At 38.8% G+C, this 22,122-nt stretch overlaps 1 protein-coding gene across 2 annotated transcripts in view; it reads left to right on the forward strand.

The window, feature by feature from the left end:
- The first annotated feature begins 453 nt into the window (after positions 1 to 453).
- The window catches only part of rai14 (retinoic acid induced 14), a 56,850-nt gene continuing 35,181 nt past the window's right edge, over positions 454 to 22,122 (forward strand). The window contains exons 1-2 of one of the 2 annotated variants that reach the window (XM_080875724.1): positions 454 to 753; positions 1,988 to 2,069. In XM_080875724.1, the coding sequence (XP_080731850.1) occupies positions 2,034 to 2,069 (36 nt within the window). In that variant the 5' untranslated portion in view covers positions 454 to 753; positions 1,988 to 2,033. The remainder of the gene's footprint in view (positions 754 to 1,987; positions 2,070 to 22,122) is intronic. The other variant, XM_080875725.1, reaches the window with a different exon arrangement.

Consider the following 22,122-nt stretch of genomic DNA (forward strand, 5'->3'; position numbering starts at 1 on the left):
TATATTTGATAGTTTTATATAATTACACCATTTTAAATGTCAAAAAACCAAAACATATTTTTGACCTGATAAAAGCACAGCTCTTACGCATGATACCTGCCTGTGGCACTGATGGCAAAGGAAGCTGTAATTGTTCAAAATACATTTTATTTTATTTTGTTTTAACAAATAAATAAATTGTAACCCTAAAGTGTTTTTCAAGTGTAATATCACTATAAAAGCTCGAGACATATTTTTTTGCATTAATATTATTATTATGTAGTTGAATTAATAGCTGAAGCAGAAGTTTAATGCATGAAAACGCGTGTTCAGTGGGCGAGGGTCCAAATGTTCTCAAATGTGCACCCCTCCGGTGGGGTTTTGTGGGAAATGCCCCTTTAATTAACCACAACATGAATGGGGGGTACAATAGAGAACAGAACAGGGCTCGCTCGCCGCGGTCACGAGAGCTCCAGGGGAGTGACGTCACTTTCCTAAACCGGGCAGCGGCCGTTGAGTTGAGTCCCAAACCAGAGACGAGCAGGAGTCCACCAACAGCTCAACTTTTAATGAATGCGGGCCGAGGAGAGCCGCCGTGAAGGGTCGCGCCGGTTTCGCCTTCCGTATGCTCCCTCCTGGTCGACATAGCTCCACAAAGACTCGCTGTGTTCACACTTGTTCAGCGGCTAATCTGGTTTTAGCTATTTTTAAAAAGCGCTTGTCTCTTCTTTTATGTGTCTCGCGCTCCCCGCGACTCTCGGCACAAGGACTAGGGTAAGTGTGTCCGGTAATTTCACATCATGTAAGCAGTTTAGGTCGAAATGATGCTTAAGAGTTGAACTCTGTGTGAGTCCCGTTGGTGAATTTAAACGGAGCACCGCTCTCGTGTAAGTCCAATCTGATATCCAAGCTTTAACCGTGTCTCTCCGCGTATCCATAATATCCGTGTACAAAAAAAAGAAGAAGAAGAAGAAAAAAGAAATGTGGTTGTTTGATGTGCAGTGAGGCAAATATGCAAAGGTTAGTTGCTTGAGACGCTCGGGTCAGAGATGCTTGTTGACAGCAGTCAGTAGTGAAGTTTGCTTTTCAGCGGGACATCCTGGACAATTATTTTTTTATTCTACTCCCGTGTTTTCTGCTGAGAAATTATAACAGCACATGCCAGTTTCATTGTACGCAAAGCAGGATTAAGGTTGCCTTATGAATGCGGTTGGCAAATAGCTTGAATGTTGGCTAGATATTGCAGGGGTTATTTTGCACCCTCCCACTTCTCTAATAAGACTTAGAAAGAGTTAATCAGATTTTAACTTATGCTTCTGTGCTTTCTACACATTTAAAATATGTTTATTCCTGCACCCCAGACTGCCAGTAATGTTTGCAAAGAATCTCAAATTGCTTACACTGTGCTCTGAGTTGTAATACAAGCAGACCTTGGAAATAATGAAGTAAGTTAGATGCCCAATTTCGGCAGGAATGTGCCAAAGGATATTTGGGGGTTAAATCACTGACAAGGTCATTTCAGACTTGAGGAACTGAAAATTACTTGAGGCAGTCAGGCTGCAAAAATACAGTCGCCAGACATCCCCAAGGGTTCTGCTGTGATTTATAACATCCTTGTAGGAAACGATAGAAAGCGAGGCATCGTAATCAGCAACAGGTTTAAAAGAGAATTGCATGTGGTACTATAAAAGAGGAGAAATTAAATGAAAAAGTGCTTCTGACATATAACAAATGTAGGACTCTTTTTGTCCCTTAGCGCTACACTACAACTCATTGATGAGGCTTTAGCAAACACTGCTCTTTAGTTTTTACAGACTACTTTTTGTCTCTGCTTCTGTGCTCTGTGTTTACAGCTCACCAAGGCTAACCTATGCGAATATAATGTTACAAAAAGCCCAAAAATCAAGTCTTCAGAAACACTGAGTCACATTTAAAATGGGAACTAACATCACAGAGGCTAAGTTTAAACATCTGTGTGGCTTTTTTTCCCCTCCCTTCTTCTTCGCAGTCTCGACTGAGCGATTGAGTGAGCGACTGCATGGGTCGGACTGAACATGAAGAGCCTCAAAGCCAAGTTTAGAAAAACTGATGTAAGTAATGTAACATGTGCTTCTGGCTATGTATGTTTTGTACATGCAACCGTGTGTGCACATGTGCATGTCTGCATGGATGAGTCACTGTCTGTGCATGTATGTCTTGAACAGTCGGCAGTGATTTTTGGCAGAATTCCTCAGTTTTTGGACTCTGCAGCAGAAGCCTGTGGCTTGTTGATATTTTGATATTTTCTGTAGAAAAAAATAAATGGGTTTAGAGAACTAAAACAAATCATGATGCCCGTGTAATCCATTTTGGAGCTCTTTATAAACATACTTGATTTCGCTTGGCATGTCATGGGATTTTAAGGGCCCAAAAAAGGATGCAGAACTATTTATTGTGGTAGCTTTTTGCTTTTTTTTACCCTGCTTGACAACGTAGAAGCTATATGCGTTTCTCTTTGAGTCACTTTGGAAACTTTTTAAATGAATCCTACAAAAACCACAGATACGTCTGACTCTGCATTGCTCCGAATGAGAATTTGATCCTGCTGACTATGAATCATTCTTTTGGGAGGAATTGCTCCAAGGTAGTTCAGTCATTTGTTCGGTCACAGTCTGAGATGCTCCACACTCACAGGAAGTTAGGCGTCTCCACAGCGTCTGACTCATCTTTTGTCACAGTGACCCTAATGACACAGAGCCAAACGGCAAGACAGGAAAGGTCTGCAGAGTTTACTGGATTTAAGGAGGGTGTGTCAGAAGTGGAGACGTTGGCAGCTGTAGTGAGGAATGGTATCTAAATGAGACGCTTGGTTTATGTAAACAGTTTCCATGTGATCAAGTGTGTGGTGGGGCAGGATGGTGAGCTCTGATTTAATGGCATGCTCTGCTGAGGGAGAGGGAGAGAGACTGATCTGCAGAGGAGGAATTAGGTGAAGTACATGCACCCTTTTATTCAATTATACCCACAACATGAGCTGCAAGGCATAACACGACTCGGGATTATTGTGTAGTGGGCTAGATGTGTGCTAGTATGGAGAAAATGAAACCCCCCTCGAGATCCACACGTAAAACATCAAGGAAAACAATCAAATGTGCACTTAAAATTATTCTGGGAACAACAAAACTATCAGCAATTTATTCCTAATGTTTGATTCCATTTTTTTTAAATCTGCATCATTGCATATAAAATCAGAATCAGAATACTTTATTGATCCCTGGGGGAAATTATTTTTTGTTACAGTGCTCCATTATAAACCAACATTAAGACAAGACAGACAATACGCTAACTAAGAATAGTACCATATATATATATATATATATATATATATATATATATATATATATATATATATATATATATACACGCATACATACATACATAAGTCACTCATAAATAAATAGCTGGAAAAGAAACGTGTAGTCAAAATCAATCAAATCTTAGATAAGGTCCCCCCCTTGGAATACATTTTCTGTTTTTGTACAATAACATCAGAATATTTAACAAAACCATTAAAAATAAATGGTTGTTATTATGAATATTTTGTCAGTTAATGGTTCCCAAAGTCTGGTGCTTTTTAATTTGAGTTATTTTTTTCAAGCATTTTGAGCCTTCATAACTTTTTAGGTACACCGCTGAAAGGTTTGTCAGAATGGAAATCAATTTTACACCTACTCTCGAAACCCTAAATCACAATTATTCAGCTAAATTTTTTTTCCTGCAAGCGACATTGAGCATACATTATAGTTTCAGTAGCAAGCCTGCACCGAATTAGCATCTGTGATAGAAAGTAACAGAAAGAAGCATTGGTACCCTGGATTTTTGCTTTGTTTTCTGATAATTAACTGACGAAAACATCAAAATACCTAAGTGATTTTGGGTAAACCTTTAAAGTGTCACACCACCATGTGGGCTGGTCTTAGCACGTGCTGATTTCTCACAAAAATGACCCAGTTTTCTCTGTTTTGTCCCTACTGCCGAATATCAGTAAATTATTGCAAATTCATTCATTTATGTGGGAGGAGTACAATAGTGTCAATTGTTCTTGAAAATGTGGAGTCCAGCACTGGGCTCCAAGGTCAAACAGCTCCTTCACAGTGCGTGTAATGGATGGTGTCTGCGTCACCTTTGCCAGGTGTTTTCCTGTCTAAGCCCCTGTTATATCAGTAGCAGTTGCAAATTGTTCGAGATGCTTTTACAGTGAAATGCCCATCCTCACTAAAATAGCCAGTCGTAGGTGGAATGAGAGAGGAAAGAGAGAGCTGTGGATGTGAGCGTTGCTTAGAAACAGAACCGATGCCGTTTGCTGTCATGCATGCCTTTGCAGACCTGCCACCCACATACAGTACACTATTGCACTTTTGATTGCTTGGACAATTCATTGGTTTGTCTCCTACTTTATGTAATTGGTCCCCATTTTCGTATTTGTAATTTGATGTTTGGACCTGCACTTCTGTGCCATGCATAAGTCATAGACAGTCTTTTGATAATAGCTGTCTCTCTTGTAAAATTCCATGTCAAATTGACTATATTCAGGCAATGTTTTGCTGTAAAGTAGGCCATATTTTTAAATAATTTAATAACCTCATTGATCTCCCTGCAAAAGTGTCTGTTTCTTTATGGTACACGTTCCTCACCATCAGTCAGTATAACACCCTCAGTGTGTCTTGTATTGATTTTACTATATTCAGAAAAACAGTTTCTGTCTTACTGGCTGCTTGAAAAGTACAGTAGCCAACATTTTTTTTTCTAAAATGTTAGATTTTTTTTCACCATTTAATTAAGAACAGATGCTTAAAAGAAGCTTACTTAATTTTTTATTTTAAAAGCAAGAAACTTTCAGTAAAGCACACACTTGTTTTTATGCTGTAGAAAACTGGTTGAAACAGTACCAGGACTTCAGTCCACACAGAGTGATAAAACCTACTGGTCGTGATTAGGATATGCGGCACCAAAGTTTCACAGGCTGCTGTGTTTACCTTAGCCTATAGTCATTCCATTGCTTTTTACAGAAACCCTTAACAGCCATTAGTACTATTTCAGTCTGGCAGTGACAGATGCTCAGGAATGTCTCCCTGAAAAACAGAGGCTCCTTTAAAAGAGAAAATCAAAAAACAATAGTAACAGAAAGTTTATAAATAGCTTTTTTATGACATTAAGGTATTTCCAGACAATGTGCAATGGAAACTGTGGTTCAGTGTCAAATCTTAAATAAATGCTTCACTTTAACGATCCTTCTCCAGCTCAGCCAAACAAGCCTACAACACGAGGCTTAACAGGAAAAGACCAGCCTGTGTTAATGTCACAGTGTGATTTATGAGCTATAGAAGGTCAATTATAACACATTGAATACATGTTTTTTTCCAGTTTGAGAAGGGTTCATGATGAAAATTTATTCAAGCCGTAGCGTAGCTGTATATGACCTGTAAACTTTGTAATGACACATTTTATTCACATAAGGAAAAGCACGTGAAACAGATTACTTTACCAAAATTAAACTTCTATTTAAAACCAGGAAAACACCCTTTTCGTGTCTTTAATGCCACGTCTCCCACTCAGTTTTGTTCTAACCATTGCATTGTTAGAAACTGGGGTCATTTATTTTGAATATTTACTGGATTGCACTCTGCTTTTTTCTGACGTCCTGTCCTCCTTACCGTCATAATAATAATAATAATAATAATGAAACTTGCTATTACTATTAAAGTTACTATTAACTATATATAACTGCTCAAACAAGTGAAGAAGTGGAAAAAAAGAATGCATTCAAATGCTATGCTCTCAAGCTGTTTCATGTGTTGTTTCACATGATATCTGGATTGGGGCAATAAACTTATTTGTTTCTTTCTCACCAACTGTATCTACAGAGAGGAGAGAATTTGAATGTTCAAAATAGGCTTTCACTTGAGAGAAAGCTGTGCTTTTTCCTATTATTTCTGGCTATTTTATATACAAAATTGTATTTTATAAACAAATTAAACCCCATTTAAAAAAAGCTAAGTAATTTGTATCAATAAGTGAAACCCTTTTATGCTACTCTTCCTTCTTCTCATGCTTACTTGCAGAAATTGTGCAAATGTGACATGCAGAATTTTCCATTTAGTGCAGCATAACAACTAGAAGTGTAATCTTAAAGTTTAATATTTAAACCTAGTATACAGTAACACTAATATGTTTATATGACATAACACCTGATCACCCTTTACACTCCCTTTTTGCCAGTTGCCCCTGCACAACTTAATCTGCGATAAAGACACGGACACAAACACTTTGCATGAATAGTGAATATTAAATGTGTTTATCATGGGAGTTACGTTCTAAAAATAACCTGCGATAGGTGAAATCCGCGAAGTACCCAGCTTTATTTTTTACAATTATTATAGATGTTTTAAGGCTTTAAAACCCCTCACTACATACTTTATACACTTTTCTCAGACAGGCACGAACATTTTCACACTTTTCTCTCTTGTTTAAACATTCTCAAAGTTCAAACCTTTGTAGAAAAATAAGTCCAGTATTATAGAATGAAACCAAAGATCAAACCTTGTTTTCAGGTCCAAAACATGGGAATACAGCAGCTGTGAGAGAATTCAACATTAATGAATCAATGGTACGGAAGTAGAGGAAGCAAGTTGAGTAACGTTTGACTTATCTGACGGATAAGTCAAACGGACGGATTTGATTCGCGCCTTATAATCCAGTGCTCCTTATGGTGCGAAAAATACGGTAACTTTACCTTCCTTTAGCATGTCCAGAAGTCCAACTTTTTGTGCGATGGTTAGCATCTTCATCTGCCTTTTGGGTGCTACCGCAGGCGCCTTTGACGGTGCAAAACGTTTTGTGGACATTTTTGTGTTTGTTGGGGAGAAAACTTACAAACATACGCTACAGCACTTCAGAGTCACACTGCTAGCGATCGAAGATTTATGTAAATTTGACAAGCTGAATGCATTCTGTGCTGTACAGGAGACACGGCACAGGATTGATTGACAATGGTCTACAGACAATCAGGACGCAGAACACAACATGCTGTTTTTACAAAAAAAGCATGCAAAATTGCACACACAAAAAAAAATTCTGCGAAACAGCAAGGCTGCGAAAGGTGAACTGCGTTATAGCGAGGGACCAGTGTATAGTGTGATCTTTCTTTGACCTTGTGTTTACTTGAATAAAAAGTTAACAGTTTTGATGACGTCAAACTTGGCACGAATAGTTAAAACACCTCTGTCTTTGTGGTGTGTTGCTTTAATGTTTAGGCTGCTGTGGCAGGGTGTGTCACCTTCAGGCTTAAGTGTGATTATTTGTGAAAGAGAAGATGGGAAGAAGCCATTGGGGTTAATTGATCAGTTTTTAACCACACAGGAAAAAACCATTGCCCCTGTGTGATAGGATTTTTTTTTTTTTTTTTGCCATCCTTGTGCTATATAGACTCACTGAAACAGTGGGTATAGAGCCCAGACATTGTAATTGGTTACTAATGCAGCTAAAATCTGATATTGTGGCATATAAAACTGTTTGAGTGAAATGTCACCTCTATCATAAGTCAACATTTGCCATTTTCCACTATGGCTTTACTAAACTGGCGTCATCATCTCTATTATCCATGACAGAAACCAGGGCTTTCTTTCCCCATTATGTTTAGCAAATCCAGTATCATTTACTTGAATTATTTTACAGCATGTAACAACAGGTTTGATGAAATAATAGACATGAATGTAGAAACCAGCTCAAAACTGTACAGCCAGGCACACTCAGCAGAATATGCAGGCAGGTTAAGTAGATCAGCTTCCTCAAATGCTGCGCTGTGAATGCACTGTGAGGCTGAGTAGTGTGAAAATGCCTCCTACGCTTGAGGTGATCATGCATTTCCAAGTTTAATATTAAACAGCGTTAATGCTGTACAAAGAATTGACTGCGAACACAGCTAAATGTGTGATTTTTGTCACAGATTATACAGCAGCGATAATAACATGGGTTTTTCTGCACTGGGGTCATCATGGCTGAGCTGTGCTCTGTCTTTTGACACAAATTCAGTGCATACCAATGCTTGATATAGAGGGAGTGGTGCCATTTTTGCTTTATCAGAATCTGCGAGCAGGTGTGCAGTTATGCAAGGTCAGTGAATCAGAAGAATTTCTCTTTACTGTTAAATGGAGAAATATCACAATAACTATGTTTGTAGCTGTAAGCTTGTCTGCTAGACTTTGTGTCTGCCTTGTAGTCCTTGTGCCTGAGCATCTCTTTGGACTATGCTACTGACATTTTGGAATTTATGGATCATTTCAGCTAAGCCTATTTACCCAAACAACCAGTATAATGAGGGTGCGTGCGTGTGTGTGTGTGTGTGTTGGAGAGAGACTTGTGTTTAAGAAAAGCAGACGGTGTAATCTGGTTTCTGGGAATGAGTTTGGCAAATAGCCACAGTGAGATTTAAAGCATTCTGCTTCAGCCATGTCTGAACAGTCAGCTTTCAAAAACTGTGCATTGGCAGTGTTATTAAAAAATATTTTAACTGTCTTGTTAAAATGAATTAAAACATAATTTAATTTAATTTAAGTTCAGTTAGGTCAATGTTACTTTATTTAAACATGTAAAAAAACCCAAAAAACTGAAGCCCAAAACCTTCTTTAAAGTAAGGTACCCTAAGGATGTAAACGCCTTTCAGTTTATTAATAACCAGCTTTGCAATGTAATATTAATGTACTTTTAATTAATTTAAATCTAAGCTGAACTGTCGAAGATTAATTAAGTGTAGAATATAGGCCAATGCTCAGAACCATATGTGGTAACACTTCTATCATATGTTACATATAATCTGTATATTTAATACATGTGTTATATATTGTGTTGAAATAATGTGTTGGCAAGTATTATCTTAGTTCTGTATTAGTGTAGATGAATATGGAAGTACTCAATATGGGAGTATTGCAAAATCACATTTGAATTTCTCCACCCATACCAATAGTAAGCTTTCCTTACTGTGTGTTTAATATGATTGTTTCGTGCAAGTCTGTTTTCTCTTTAACTAAGCTTAAACTATGTACTGTTTTTTGGATTTAAATATTTTGTGTAGAAAGCAGCCTTTTGGCTTTTAATTTGGAAGAGAACAAGTATTTAATTCCAGCACTGAGTAGCTTCTTTCAGTTCTTGGTCGTGCAAACACTTTTTGGTTGATAACAGAAATAATTGAGATTTCAGAACACCTCCCAAATGCTACTACAGTATAATACATAGTTACAGTGATATGATATGAACACTATTCTAAAAACATGTACACTCTAACTAATGTCACAGTTAAAAACTGTCAGTACACACGGTTACATTTACAAGGTTTTAACTGTTATTTTACAGCGTACCTATTCAAATCTATGGCAACAGATTCTTACTATAAAAAAGTAGTACTTTGCTCTAGAATATAGACTTTACAGTCTAATACTCTCAGCTTTGTTGCTGTTGTAAAAATAAAATTACAGTATTCCTGCTGTAAACTCTGAAGCTACTGCAAACACAGTAGGAATTGGCAGTGCTTGATCAAAACTGTTACTGTTAAATTAGCATTAGAAAAGTACATTTTTGTAGTCACTTTCCTGAGTGTTACAATGTCACTCATTATCTATTGTATCTACCATAACCACATATCAAAAAAACAACTTGCATAAAAATACTCGATGTACATGGCATATGCACAACAGAAATATAATTGAACGCAGCATTGGGTTGTTGTATAAAAAGTGCCTATCACGTCTATTGTGCACCAGGTAATCTACACAATTTCCCTGTTAAACTGTAAATTACAGGCAGCTAGATTTGATAGCTTTTCACTTTCATTTTACACTCTGTCTATTGTAATCTGTAATCTAAAACAACCGTTTTAGCACAGTTAGCTTGTTTACTGGTGTACTGTCCAAGAAATCGTCTTTGTTCTAGTTGGCCTATTTCCTGCACTGCAGAGTTATGATAATGCTGCTGTTTTAACAAACATCCTGAAGACAGCTGCTGGCCAGTCTGGTTGCCTATTACTAGCTAAACCTTAACACTCTTTTTAGAAACCGTTTTGATGGTTTCTAAGAACAGTGTTTCCATCAGTTTTAAAGCTTGGAAAAGAAAGAAACTATTGTATTATATGGCATTAAAAGTTACAGTAGCATACTGTCAGTATTGTTTCTTCCTCAAAGGCATTCTTTTAATTATTTAACCTTTCACCAAAACAGCGTAATTTTCTTTTTACAGTGTCATGTAACATTTTTGTAGCATACTTTTTCTTGATTGTGTCAATAGTTTGAGAAATCTTCACTGACTCTCGTGTGCTTCGACCTTTTGAGGCCGCATTAACAGCTTGGTCCCTGCGGTTTGAGCAAAGCTTCTATAAATGAGTTACCTTGCTTTAGCTGTTATCTGACTCTCAGCGTCTTACTACCCTCCCCCAAGCACATTTTCACAAGCTGGACAGTTGTGGACTGAGATGCAGACACATACTTAAACACACACTGATTGACTGCATGTTATTGTCTGTGTATTCAATTATTGTTGACAGTGGTCCTGGTGTTATATCCTCTTCCAGCCCTTCAAACTGCCAGACTGCTTAAACCTGCTCCCCCAGCTGCTGGACTAAGCAGGATTACTCAAGGCTTACACACTCACACACATTCAAACACATGCATATATTCACATTCATGCGCAAAGACCACTATCAGACACACACATACCCATGCCTTATCATCCAGCCTCTCTGTGTCTAATTCATGTGTGGATTATGCGGTCTCCTCTCACTTGGCACAGCTGTTCCATAGCATAAATTTAACGGAGCTGCTAGAATCTAAACTGTACACGTAGCTTTTGCTGTATTTTTGCCATATTCAGAATATGTAGCGTCTGTATGTGGTTGTGCAAAAACGGGAGGAATGGATGTCCATTTCATCAGTCCTTATCAGGAGTGATGAAATGTGTCCACTGTGTTAACTGGTGCAACAATGCAATCATAATCACATGCTGATCATCTGAAAACATTTATAAAAGAATGCCTTTTGCACTGGGTGGTTAAACATTGAACCAAAAGAATTTACTGGGTTATAAATGCAGAACATCAAGGAAAATCTTAGAAAAACATTACATTCTATTTTCCCCCCTGTAAAGTGTAAGAATCACTGTAATATATTTGTTCTTCAATTAAAGAAGTTTTCCTTGTAAGTAAGCCATAGACTGCACTTGGCAGTGTTTGATTAGGCCCAGTCTAAGTTGGTTTGGCATTTAATGGTTTGTTCTGGCTGGGTGTAGTGAAAAGGGTATTAGTACTGAGAGTGACAGTAAACCCTTAGGGACAGGCGGGCATTAATCTGGGAGACTAGGAGGAAGGGTTTGCATCTGTCTGTGTGTGTGTCAATTGTCAGCAGGAGATTAGGGAGTACACAACTCTAACAGATAATTATGACACTTGCTGCATACAATCTGAAAATATTGTATCTTAGAATCAGTTGAGAGAATATTCCAAAATGTCAAAACGCACATGTAATGGTGATTATAGGTTCAAAACACTTGCCATATAGTCACAGGAGCTTTAGAAACCTGGTACGGCTCACCAGCATGAACAATGAAATGGAGCTAAAAGCTTTCATCACTTAACCATTTAATTGATTGAAAATTGGTCATCTAGCTGGATAGTGAGCCTTTGAGATGCATGTTTAGTATACCAGTATTGGTTCTTTATAGGCTGGAGTTAGTCAACTGCTGACAGCACTTGCAATGCTCTCATCATTCCAGATTTACTCCACAAGAATATTAAAGAATACAGCCTTGAACTAGTTTCAATTAATCCAAGGAAAGGCAGAAGAAAATAGCTTAGGGTCTGCTTAAACATGGATCCAATTAAAACAGGACTTTCCCATGGGATCCCTTTATTTCTTATCGCCTGTGCACATGAACTGCAGACACACTGCTAGAAAACCTGCTCGTCAGCAAATACATGAAACGCAGAGCGTGTAAAGAAGAGCCGGGTATGACGAACCTGGTGCCTGCATGTGTTTGCATGCTCATTTATGTGTGGGTGTATGTTTGTGCATGGGCTAGTTTGTTGTCTCATGTGGGTGTGAAGACATCAGTGGTGATGTAAGGTTAGCCTGTTGGCTCCCTTGTGTGAGTATTGATGTAATCATGTCTGAGAGAAAGGACATTTATCAGACTGGGTTTAGGAAAAAGCATGTGTTACATCCAGCATAGCATGACTGCACTACATGTAGATGAAGTAATGAAGTAAGTAAGACCCAACAAATCACTGATAAAAATGGCGGAACCTTTAAAACAGACAGAAACCGATAAAGTGAGTGAAAGGAGTTCAGTTAATGGGGAGTAGGGAATGAATACTGCGATGAAGTCATCCTGAGCAAAATGTGACAAAAAGATGATATTACAAGAGCAAAGAAATAGTGATTGTAAATGATGAGGAAAGGATGAAAGTGTGTAAGAAAAAGCCTATTTCTCTGAGAAGGGTACTTAGGCTCCCTGCCCCCAGTTCAGTTCAGACGGGTTGTTTAGTTTGGCCTTCTCTGAACAACTGGAACAATGTTCATGCTAGGAGATGGATGGAGGGAGGGTTAGACACAGTTCATCTGAAAAAACTGAGACTTTCCTTTTTAAGAGACTTTTGGCATTGTACTTCTGAGAACAGTTTGCGAGACGTGTTTCTTGTTCTGTGTAGTGGTTTAAAATTAAGTGAAGCAACAGACAGGTTTATGTATAAGATTGGCGCAAAGAGTTCTAGCTTTTAGCTCAACACAATGTCTTTTTTAAAAAAACAAACAAAAAAACCCCCAAAACTTGATACACATGCGAGTCTACAGTTGAGTGTGTTTAAACTGGCTCCTATCTTGACTGAAGTGGAACTGTGTATTTTTTTTATACTCCCTCAACTTTATGAGCAGCCCTCTAGTGTAATGAGGCTGGTCGCTTTCCAAGTCTAGCAGTGTTTATTTATAGGGCAGGAAAAGCTATTTGTGTCAGGAGGAAGTGTTGTACGAGAACTATTTTTTAACTGGAGGTCCCCTTGCACACACAAAGCCCCCATGCTGGACATCCTATGCAGTCCTTTGGCTTTAAAATTGATTCGAAGTAGTGTATTTTATTGAAAAAAAAATTGTTAATGGGTTTCAAGTGATCTACTGCCTGTTTATAGTCTAAGGAGGTTGCAGTCTGTAATACAGTTGGTTCATTAAAGCTTTAGGTTGTACACAATTAGCTGATCCTTGTATTCACAGCAGATGTGAATGAGCACATAGTTACAGTGGGCTTTGCTCAACAGTTGGTCTTATTGTTCCTGTAACTGCACAAGTTGTTTATGACAGGAGCACAATTAAAGCTATAAAAGCAGAGGCAATTAGGAAGGTTAACTAATTTGTGTTGTTAATTTGTGTGTGTGTTTTAATAAGACAGCGCTTAGTGATGAAGTGAAAAGAATGGAGGGATTTTATGGATGTGCTCACAGTTTTGTTTTTTGTTTAGTTTTTTTTCCTGTCTTTATGTGTACTGCAGTGTTGGCTAGTAGAGCAGGGCGATATGGCCAAAAATATTTATCACGATATATATTTGAAAATTTGCGATAACGATATAACCGACGATATAATTGATGCGAGACAAAATACAACTCCACAACATTACTAGCGCAAAAAGACAACCTTCCATTTATATTCACTTAAACAAGAAGCTGGTTTTTATGTACATTAAAGCTTTATAAAAATGTAACAGTGCAAATGCAAATTCCTTGCTGAAAGTTTAACCAAAAGGCATTTCCAGTAGAAATGGGCTGACATATCCTGAGCATAACCATGTATAATATCCACTGAAGTTAAAAAGAGGTGCTTTGCAACATTAAACTGCAGTGTGCAGTACGCATTTTTCGGACCATAAGGTGCACGGGATTATAAGGCACATTAAGCGAAACAAAGCAGTCAGATAAATCAAACTTTATTAAACTCATTCTTCTTGCTTCCTCCACTTCTGTACCATTGATTCATTAATGTTGAATTCTCTGGCAGCTGCTCTATTCCCATGTTGTTGCAGTATAGTAATGACTAACCTCGTATTGTGGATGGATTATCTCAGTTGTTCTCCTGACTGAAGTTTGGTCCGTTTACAGCATCCTGCCATGCGATTGCATTTGTTTCTAACCATGAAGAACCTTCACGTTAACTTTTATAAGTGGAAAAGTGTTAGTGTTCGTCCTCCAGCTTCACTGTTTATGTTATGTTAACATAGCTGTGTCGCTAGCGATCACGTAGCACATCATTATATACCAGCTAGCCCAACTTCAGTAACCCTACAAACGTCACTGCTGTTTAGTTTCCTGTCTTCATTTATGTTGGAAGTGATAGCAGAGCTGTACCTTTGATTTTTTTCAGAAATCTCTCAGTCAGAACATGCAATATCATGCTTAGGTAACTAGCGAAACTAGCGAGCTAACTTCCGCTAGCTTCCTGCTAACTTCTAACTCCGTTAAATGTAATAACTTTTGTTTTCATGGATGCCTGGAAGTTAAACTTTATAGTTACACCTGGTAAAGCAGCAATGCTGATCGTTTTATTAAAGATGAAAGAATTTAGACAGTTTTTTAACTCTAAGTGATGCTGCAGTGTTGTTTGACCTGAAGCATACGGAGTTTAGGACCCAGATTACTCCCAGATTTAAGAGCATCTTAGTCCGACAAATACGACAATAACAACGGCCGCTTGCATGTTCTGCAAAAAAATGTGCTTTGTTGTGTATCTGACGGACAAACACCAAACCAGTTCCACATCACTGAAGTTGCACCATTTTTACAAACCAATTCTGGTTCATCTGTTTCACTCAACAATCGGCCATGTGCGTATGAAAACAAAGGCACTGCGCATGCGCGTTTTACTCCCATTCTATCGCGATATTTCATTTTCCTATCGTTGCCTAACATTATACCGGTATTACCGTGAACGGTATAATATGGCCCAGCCCTATTGGCTAGTGATTTTAAAAAAACTGGGAAAGATGGAAAGAAAAGCAAACATGTCAACCATTGTCATGTCTTGTTTTAACACAAGTCAGCTACTTTATTTACTTCCCTCTGATTAACAAAAAGTTATGCAGTAAAACACAATGCAAAGAACAGAGCATTCACTACTTACTGTGGAAATTTAATGACTTCTATGACTGAAACAGAAATGTACTAAAATGCTGGAAATATAACAGTGAGGCAGGCCAACATAGTCATGCAGATGTAATGCATTTGAAATGTATGTTTGGTCACTGAATCCAAGACAGATATTCTGCATGGCAGTGTTGGTTTTTGGGTACGTTGGCACAAATTAATAAATAAATCATCTTCATTGGCCGACATCAGGTGTTAATGAGAGCACCATTTAACTAAGTTCACTATTTTTATACAATGGAGTCTATTTACAGGTCATGGTGAATATTGTATACGTTTGGGGGAAGGAAGTTGTGTAATCTTTTTGTTGCGTCAGAGGGAGCTGATGAGTCTGATAAATTGATGTAAGTAATCCATTAAATAAGCATGGGTAGGTTCAACATATTAAAGAAAATCTCTAGGTCATTGTTTTTGTTGGCTTCTGACCACTTTAGTCACCACCACTAGTGTAATACACCCAAATCTGTGATGCAACTATTAGCGGTTGACTTGTAGTGTGAGGTCCAGGTTTGAACAAGAAAGAAGACCTCGTGTTTTCTGTTCGTTTCTTTAGTTTGTATTCTAATTCTCCAAAAACTGTCCACCAGGAATTGGACAGTATTATAGATATACTATAGTGAATCTTGTAGTCTTTGTAACTACACAGCTAACTAATGTTAGTTAACGGTCAGTAGTAAAGTATGTCAGGCAGTTTTTCACAGTCACCTGTGAAGCAAGCTGGCTGAGTGCTCACTTACATTTATTTATTTATTTATTTATTTATTTATTTATTTATTTATTTATTTTTCAACAAAAATGTGTCTGCTAGGGCTGGGCCATATCATACCGTTCACAGTAATACCGGTATAATGTTGGGCAACGATAAGAAAATAAAATCTCACAATAGAATATGGGTAAAATGCGCATGTGCAGTGCCTTTTATTTTCATACGCACATGGCGGAAAAAGCATGGCGGAGAATGAGAAGGGCGAAAGCCGATCGTTGAATGAAATGGATGAACCAGAATTGGTTTGTAAAAATGCTGCAACTTCAGTGGTGTGGAACTGGTTTAGCTTTCGTCCGTCAGATACACAACAAAGTACTATTTTTGGTAGAGCATGCTAGCCGGCCGTCATTATTACCATGTTTTTTGGAAAATACGGCACACCTAAAATCAATCCTTTGATTTTTCTGAAAATCGACAGTGCCCCTTATAATCCTGTGTGCCTTATGTATGAATTCTAGTTGTGTTTACTGACCTCGAAATGATTTTATGTCGTACACGGCGCTCAAAAATCTGTCAAATGTTTTAGTATGACTTTGCTAAGCTACGAACCCGCACCGCTTGATGGATTGTCGGAGCATTACGGCTATCGTAGGCAGGAGCCTCGCTGAGTGATACATACTGTGCTTCAACATAATATTACGGTATTGTATGTGTATAACTCAAGTTTTGTGGATATTATACATGGTTATGCTGAGGATATGTCGGCCAATTTCCACTGAAAATGCCTTTTGGTTTAACTGTCAGCAAGGAATTTGCATTTGCACTGTAAACTTTTTATATAACTTTAATGCACATAAAAAAACAGCTGCTTGTTTAAGTGAAAATACATTGATGGGGTTTTTTGCACTAATAAAGTTGTGGAGTTGTAAAGTATTTTGTCTAGTGTGTCTTTTATATTTATGTGTGTGTGTGTGTGTGTGTGTGTGTGTGTGTGTGTGTGTGTGTGTGTGTGTATATATATGTATCATTATCGCAAATTTTCAAGTGTATATCGTGATAAATATTTTTGGTCATATCACCCTGCTCTAGTGTCTACCAGTTTGTGTTTTGTCCTCATCTCTATATACTCCCCCACCACCCCGAGCTGGACCAGGCAGGCAGCTGCCCCACCCTAAGCGTGGTTCTGCTAGAGGTTTCTTCCTGTTAAAAGGAAGTTTTCTCCTTCCCACCATCGCCAAGTGCTTGCTCACAGGGGATCGTCTGATTGTTTGGGTTTTCTCTCTAATATTATATGTTCTCTACTTGGTAATATAAAGCACCTCAAGGCAACTGTTGGTGTAAATTGGCACTATATTAATAAAAATGGAATATAATTGAATAAAAGTTTTTCATCGAACCATTTAAATGGGAATGAAAGACATCTTTTCACTTGCTCCTGCCCACTGCTGATTTGGTGATCCCTGCAGCAGAGCTGAGTCTATATAACATTTTAAAGCTTAGGTTACTAATTAATTTGCATATTAGGATTGGTAATAGAAAATATAAGTCTAATAAATTATGCTTCTATGGATTAAGATGGAAGCATAAAAAGTAATTACATGAGCTTTTTTGTGCTGATCTCTCTCCTGATGGTCCAGTGCACAAAACATGTTATGTTGGGCACTACAGCATGCTCTAGTTTTAGAGCGGAATATCTTTTGTAAAGAAAGGGTGGTGCTAAATGTTGCTGGAGATTTATAAACAAGAGCGTTAAACTAGAAAATACTCTCATGATGTAAATTTGTCTGATTATCTAAACGTGCGGCCCACATTCGGCAGTGTTGTGAAATATGTGGCAGCATCTTTCCTTACAAAAGCAACCATCTGGTCTTTGTTTGACAGTTCTATGCTAACCCTTTCTATTCTTGCTTTCAGAGTCTATTAAACCATTGTGATGTGTATGTGTGGACTTGTGCTTGTGTGTTTTTGTACTACAGAGGGCAGTAAGCAGTTTCAGCTGTGGCCTTAGAGAAAGGATGTATTGTCTGAGGACATTTGAGGATCTGTTTTGTTACAGATAAGGGGTTTGAAGTTAACGTCCACAGCTTGATCAAAGGGCAGAGATATTGTTGATGCACCAATCTCTGTATTTTCTTCTGCTTCTTTTCCTTTTATTTTGTACACTGTTCTTTCTGACATCCTCTTGACCACTTCCTGTATGTCCTGCCTTCTTCTGAATCTCAACTGTTCTCAAGCTGAAAATACCCTTTCTTGTATAGATGTGTTTTTCCCCACTGCAGTTAAACCTTGTTGTATCTGTGTCTGACCTACTTTTAATGTGAGTAAAGCTAAAAAGATTCTATCTCCAGTAAACATAATGAAGATAAATGTAGGTGAGTTAACTGGTGCAAGTTTCAAATCGAGTAGTGTAGTGTGTGTGTGACTAAATAAATTTACCTGTCTGGCACAGTGTTTCTTTTTTTTAAATTCTAATGTCTAGTTTTTTTATCTTGTCTGTTACCTACTTATACAGACACAGATGTTGCTTTTTATGAGTTTTCCTTGTATGACTCCCTAATCCTTGACAGGACATCTGGCAAAGCAATTGTTGTATTTCAATGAAATTTACCATGGATATACATTAGAATTCCTGGGAAAAGTTTTGCATAGATCTGTTGAACAATAGCGTCTCAGATGCCTTCTGGTGTTTCTGATTCTTGGGTCAATCTTAACCAGCTGGCTCAGAGAAGTTGATGTCCTGTTCTCTTTTTTTTTTTTTTTTGGTTGAGTGATTTAGAGCATAGTGAAAGTAGAACAAACACCTTTTCATTCCTAGATCAACATGAATGTCATTTGAGGGTAATACTATTGGGTTTCCGAAAGTAAATGTTTATGTGTTAAACTACATCTGCTCTTAGCAGTGCAACTCTACAAACATACAGAATCTGATGTAGGAATTACTACTTCCTGATATTAGTTTATTTTTCCTTCTGAGAACTAAGAAGGGAAAACACAAATTGTTTATGCACAGATCTTTAGGTTAACAAACAGGCACACAAACACACACACAACCGATAGGCATCTGTTTGCTATTTACTTTAGAAGGGCAGAGGAGTTTCAGAGCTTGACAGAGAAATGTATACCTGTGAAACACATGTAGAAAAAGAGTGAGTCTTTGAAAAGAGTACAAGTTAACAGAAGTCAGAGTTATGCCACTTTAGTATTTCTGTCCCTCAGTATCTTTTCTAACACAGTACCGGTAGTTCCTTTTTCTTGGGTCTTTACTACTGTTAAATGCTGGCTTCTTGCTCTCTTGTTCTTGCCCTTTCTGCCTGCTTCAGGCTTGGACAAACAGGAATCGCTTAGTGTTATCAGCACAGTCTTTGTGTGTCTTAATGAGCGTCAGGGCAAAGACAGAGAGGGAACACACACTCTGAGTGCAGTGTAAACACTTGATGCAGACTTAGAAATAGAAAGAAGGGGGATCTTAAAACTAACACCGGCAAACAGCCAAAGGCAGGGGAAACTGACTGAAACCAAGAGAGAGAGGAAGTAACAACCCATAGTAGAAGCAGTATGGCGGGGTCTTACTAGTTAATAATCTCAGAATAAGTGACCTGTGACATGTTGCTTAGGCAAAGCACGTGTATATTATTCAGAGTTATTCAGGGTTCATGTGTTGTGCACTCACTTATGTCAGTGTTTTTCAAATCTGTTTTGCTTTTTGCTTCATTGTGTCCAGCTTACACATAACAAGGAACAAAACTTCTGCTAATCTATTGTTTTTCAGTGATAATTAATCTGCCAAGTTTTACTTTGATCAGATTAATAATTGTTTATGTTAAAACACTGTAAAATCATATTTGTTGACTAATCTGTTAACTAATTGTTTCAGCTCTAATGAGCACTTCAAGGTTAATGAGAAAAACTTGGACTGGTCTGCCTTTTGGTGTAGATAAAAACATTCATATAGTGTAGGGTCAAGGTCCTACAATATTAGAGAAAGAGCCCCTGTGATCCAGCAATCCCCTGTGAGCAAACACTTGGATGTGGTGGTGAGGAAGAACTCCATTTTAACAGGAAGACCTCAGGCATTATAGGCCTAAGCCAGGCTGTGAGACGGGTTGGCCATCTGCCATGACTGGTTGGGGCAGGGTGAGCATAGAGGAAAAAGATTAGCATAGAGACAACAAACAACCCACATGAAAGACGTTTGGCTGGCTGGTGGGAACAGAAAGGGAGAGATCAGACTCACAGTTAATGTAATAGCGATTATATAAGGCCATACATAAGGAGAGTAGAGGCAAGGTGCCTCGGCAGCAGCAGGGAGGCCCCACATTCCAGACCCCAATCGGACAGCCAACTCCTCCTCACAGACCCCCCGCTCCAACAGGCAATAGAGAACAGGGGTGTGTGAAGACTCCAAACCTCCCTCCGCCCGCTCATATGTAGTGTTGATGCATGTGTGTTCTAAGGTGCATTAAAAACCCAGGAGGGCATGGAGCTACCTGCCAGAGAGCAGCTGGTAAGCGCACAGCCCCTCCTGATAGCCCTCAATGTCTACGTGTATTTAAAATTGAGAGGAGGGCGACAACGCCAGGGGTGAGGTTGTACACCCTGATGGTCTTTTGGATTCGGTGTAGCGTGCCCACCCCCAAGATCGTATATGTATGTGTTATGAGAGTGTGAATAATGTGAATGTCTTTAAGTTGTGGGATAAAATTGAGGCACAGGCAGCCAGAAGGGGACAGAGGGGGGGATGCCTCCCCTGCACCCTGGTGACACACCTTTACCCCAAGGCCCTGCATGTGTGGGTGATTGTGGTGGAGCAGGACGAGGGAGGCAGCTACAGGGAGTGCAGAATTATTAGGCAAATGAGTATTTTGTCCACATCAACCTCTTCATGCATGTTTTCTTACTCCAACCTGTATAGGCTCGAAAGCCTACTACCAATTAAGCATATTAGGTGATGTGCATCTCTGTAATGAGAAGGGGTGTGGTCTAATGACATCAACACCCTATATCAGGTGTGCATAATTATTAGGCAACGCCCTTTCCTTTGGCAAAATGGGTCAAAAGAAGGACTTGACAGGCTCAGAAAAGTCAAAAATAGTGAGATATCTTGCAGAGGGATGCAGCAGTCTCAAAATTGCAAAGCTTCTGAAGCGTGATCATCGAACAATCAAGCGTTTCATTCAAAACAGTCAACAGGGTCGCAAGAAGCGTGTGGAAAAACCAATGCGCAAAATAACTGCCCATGAACTGAGAAAAGTCAAGCGTGCAGCTGCCAAGATGCCACTTGCCACCAGTTTGGCCATATTTCAGAGCTGCAACATCACTGGAGTGCCCAAAAGCACAAGGTGTGCAATACTCAGAGACATGGCCAAGGTAAGAAAGGCTGAAAGACGACCACCACTGAACAAGACACACAAGCTGAAACGTCAAGACTGGGCCAAGAAATATCTCAAGACTGGTTTTTCTAAGGTTTTATGGACTGATGAAATGAGAGTGAGTCTTGATGGGCCAGATGGATGGGCCCGTGGCTGGATTGATAAAGGGCAGAGAGCTCCAGTCCGACTCAGACGCCAGCAAGGTGGAGGTGGAGTACTGGTTTGGGCTGGTATCATCAAAGATGAGCTTGTGGGGCCTTTTCGGGTTGAGGATGGAGTCAAGCTCAACTCCCAGTCCTACTGCCAGTTTCTGGAAGACACCTTCTTCAAGCAGTGGTACAGGAAGAAGTCTGCATCCTTCAAGAAAAACATGATTTTCATGCAGGACAATGCTCCATCACACGCGTCCAAGTACTCCACAGCGTGGCTGGCAAGAAAGGGTATAAAAGAAGAAAAACTAATGACATGGCCACCTTGTTCACCTGATCTGAACCCCATTGAGAACCTGTGGTCCATCATCAAATGGGAGATTTACAAGGAGGGAAAACAGTACACCTCTCTGAACAGTGTCTGGGAGGCTGTGGTTGCTGCTGCACGCAATGTTGATGGTGAACAGATCAAGACACTGACAGAATCCATGGATGGCAGGCTTTTGAGTGTCCTTGCAAAGAAAGGTGGCTATATTGGTCGCTGATTTGTTTTTGTTTTGTTTTTGAATGTCAGAAATGTATATTTGTGAATGTGGAGATGTTATATTGGTGTCACTGGTAAAAATAAATAATTGAAATGGGTATATATTTGTTTTTTGTTAAGTTGCCTAATAATTATGCACAGTAATAGTCACCTGCACACACAGATATCCCCCT

Source organism: Rhamphochromis sp. 'chilingali' (genome assembly GCF_963969265.1).
Source record: "Rhamphochromis sp. 'chilingali' genome assembly, chromosome: 2".
NCBI lineage: Eukaryota > Metazoa > Chordata > Actinopteri > Cichliformes > Cichlidae > Rhamphochromis > Rhamphochromis sp. 'chilingali'.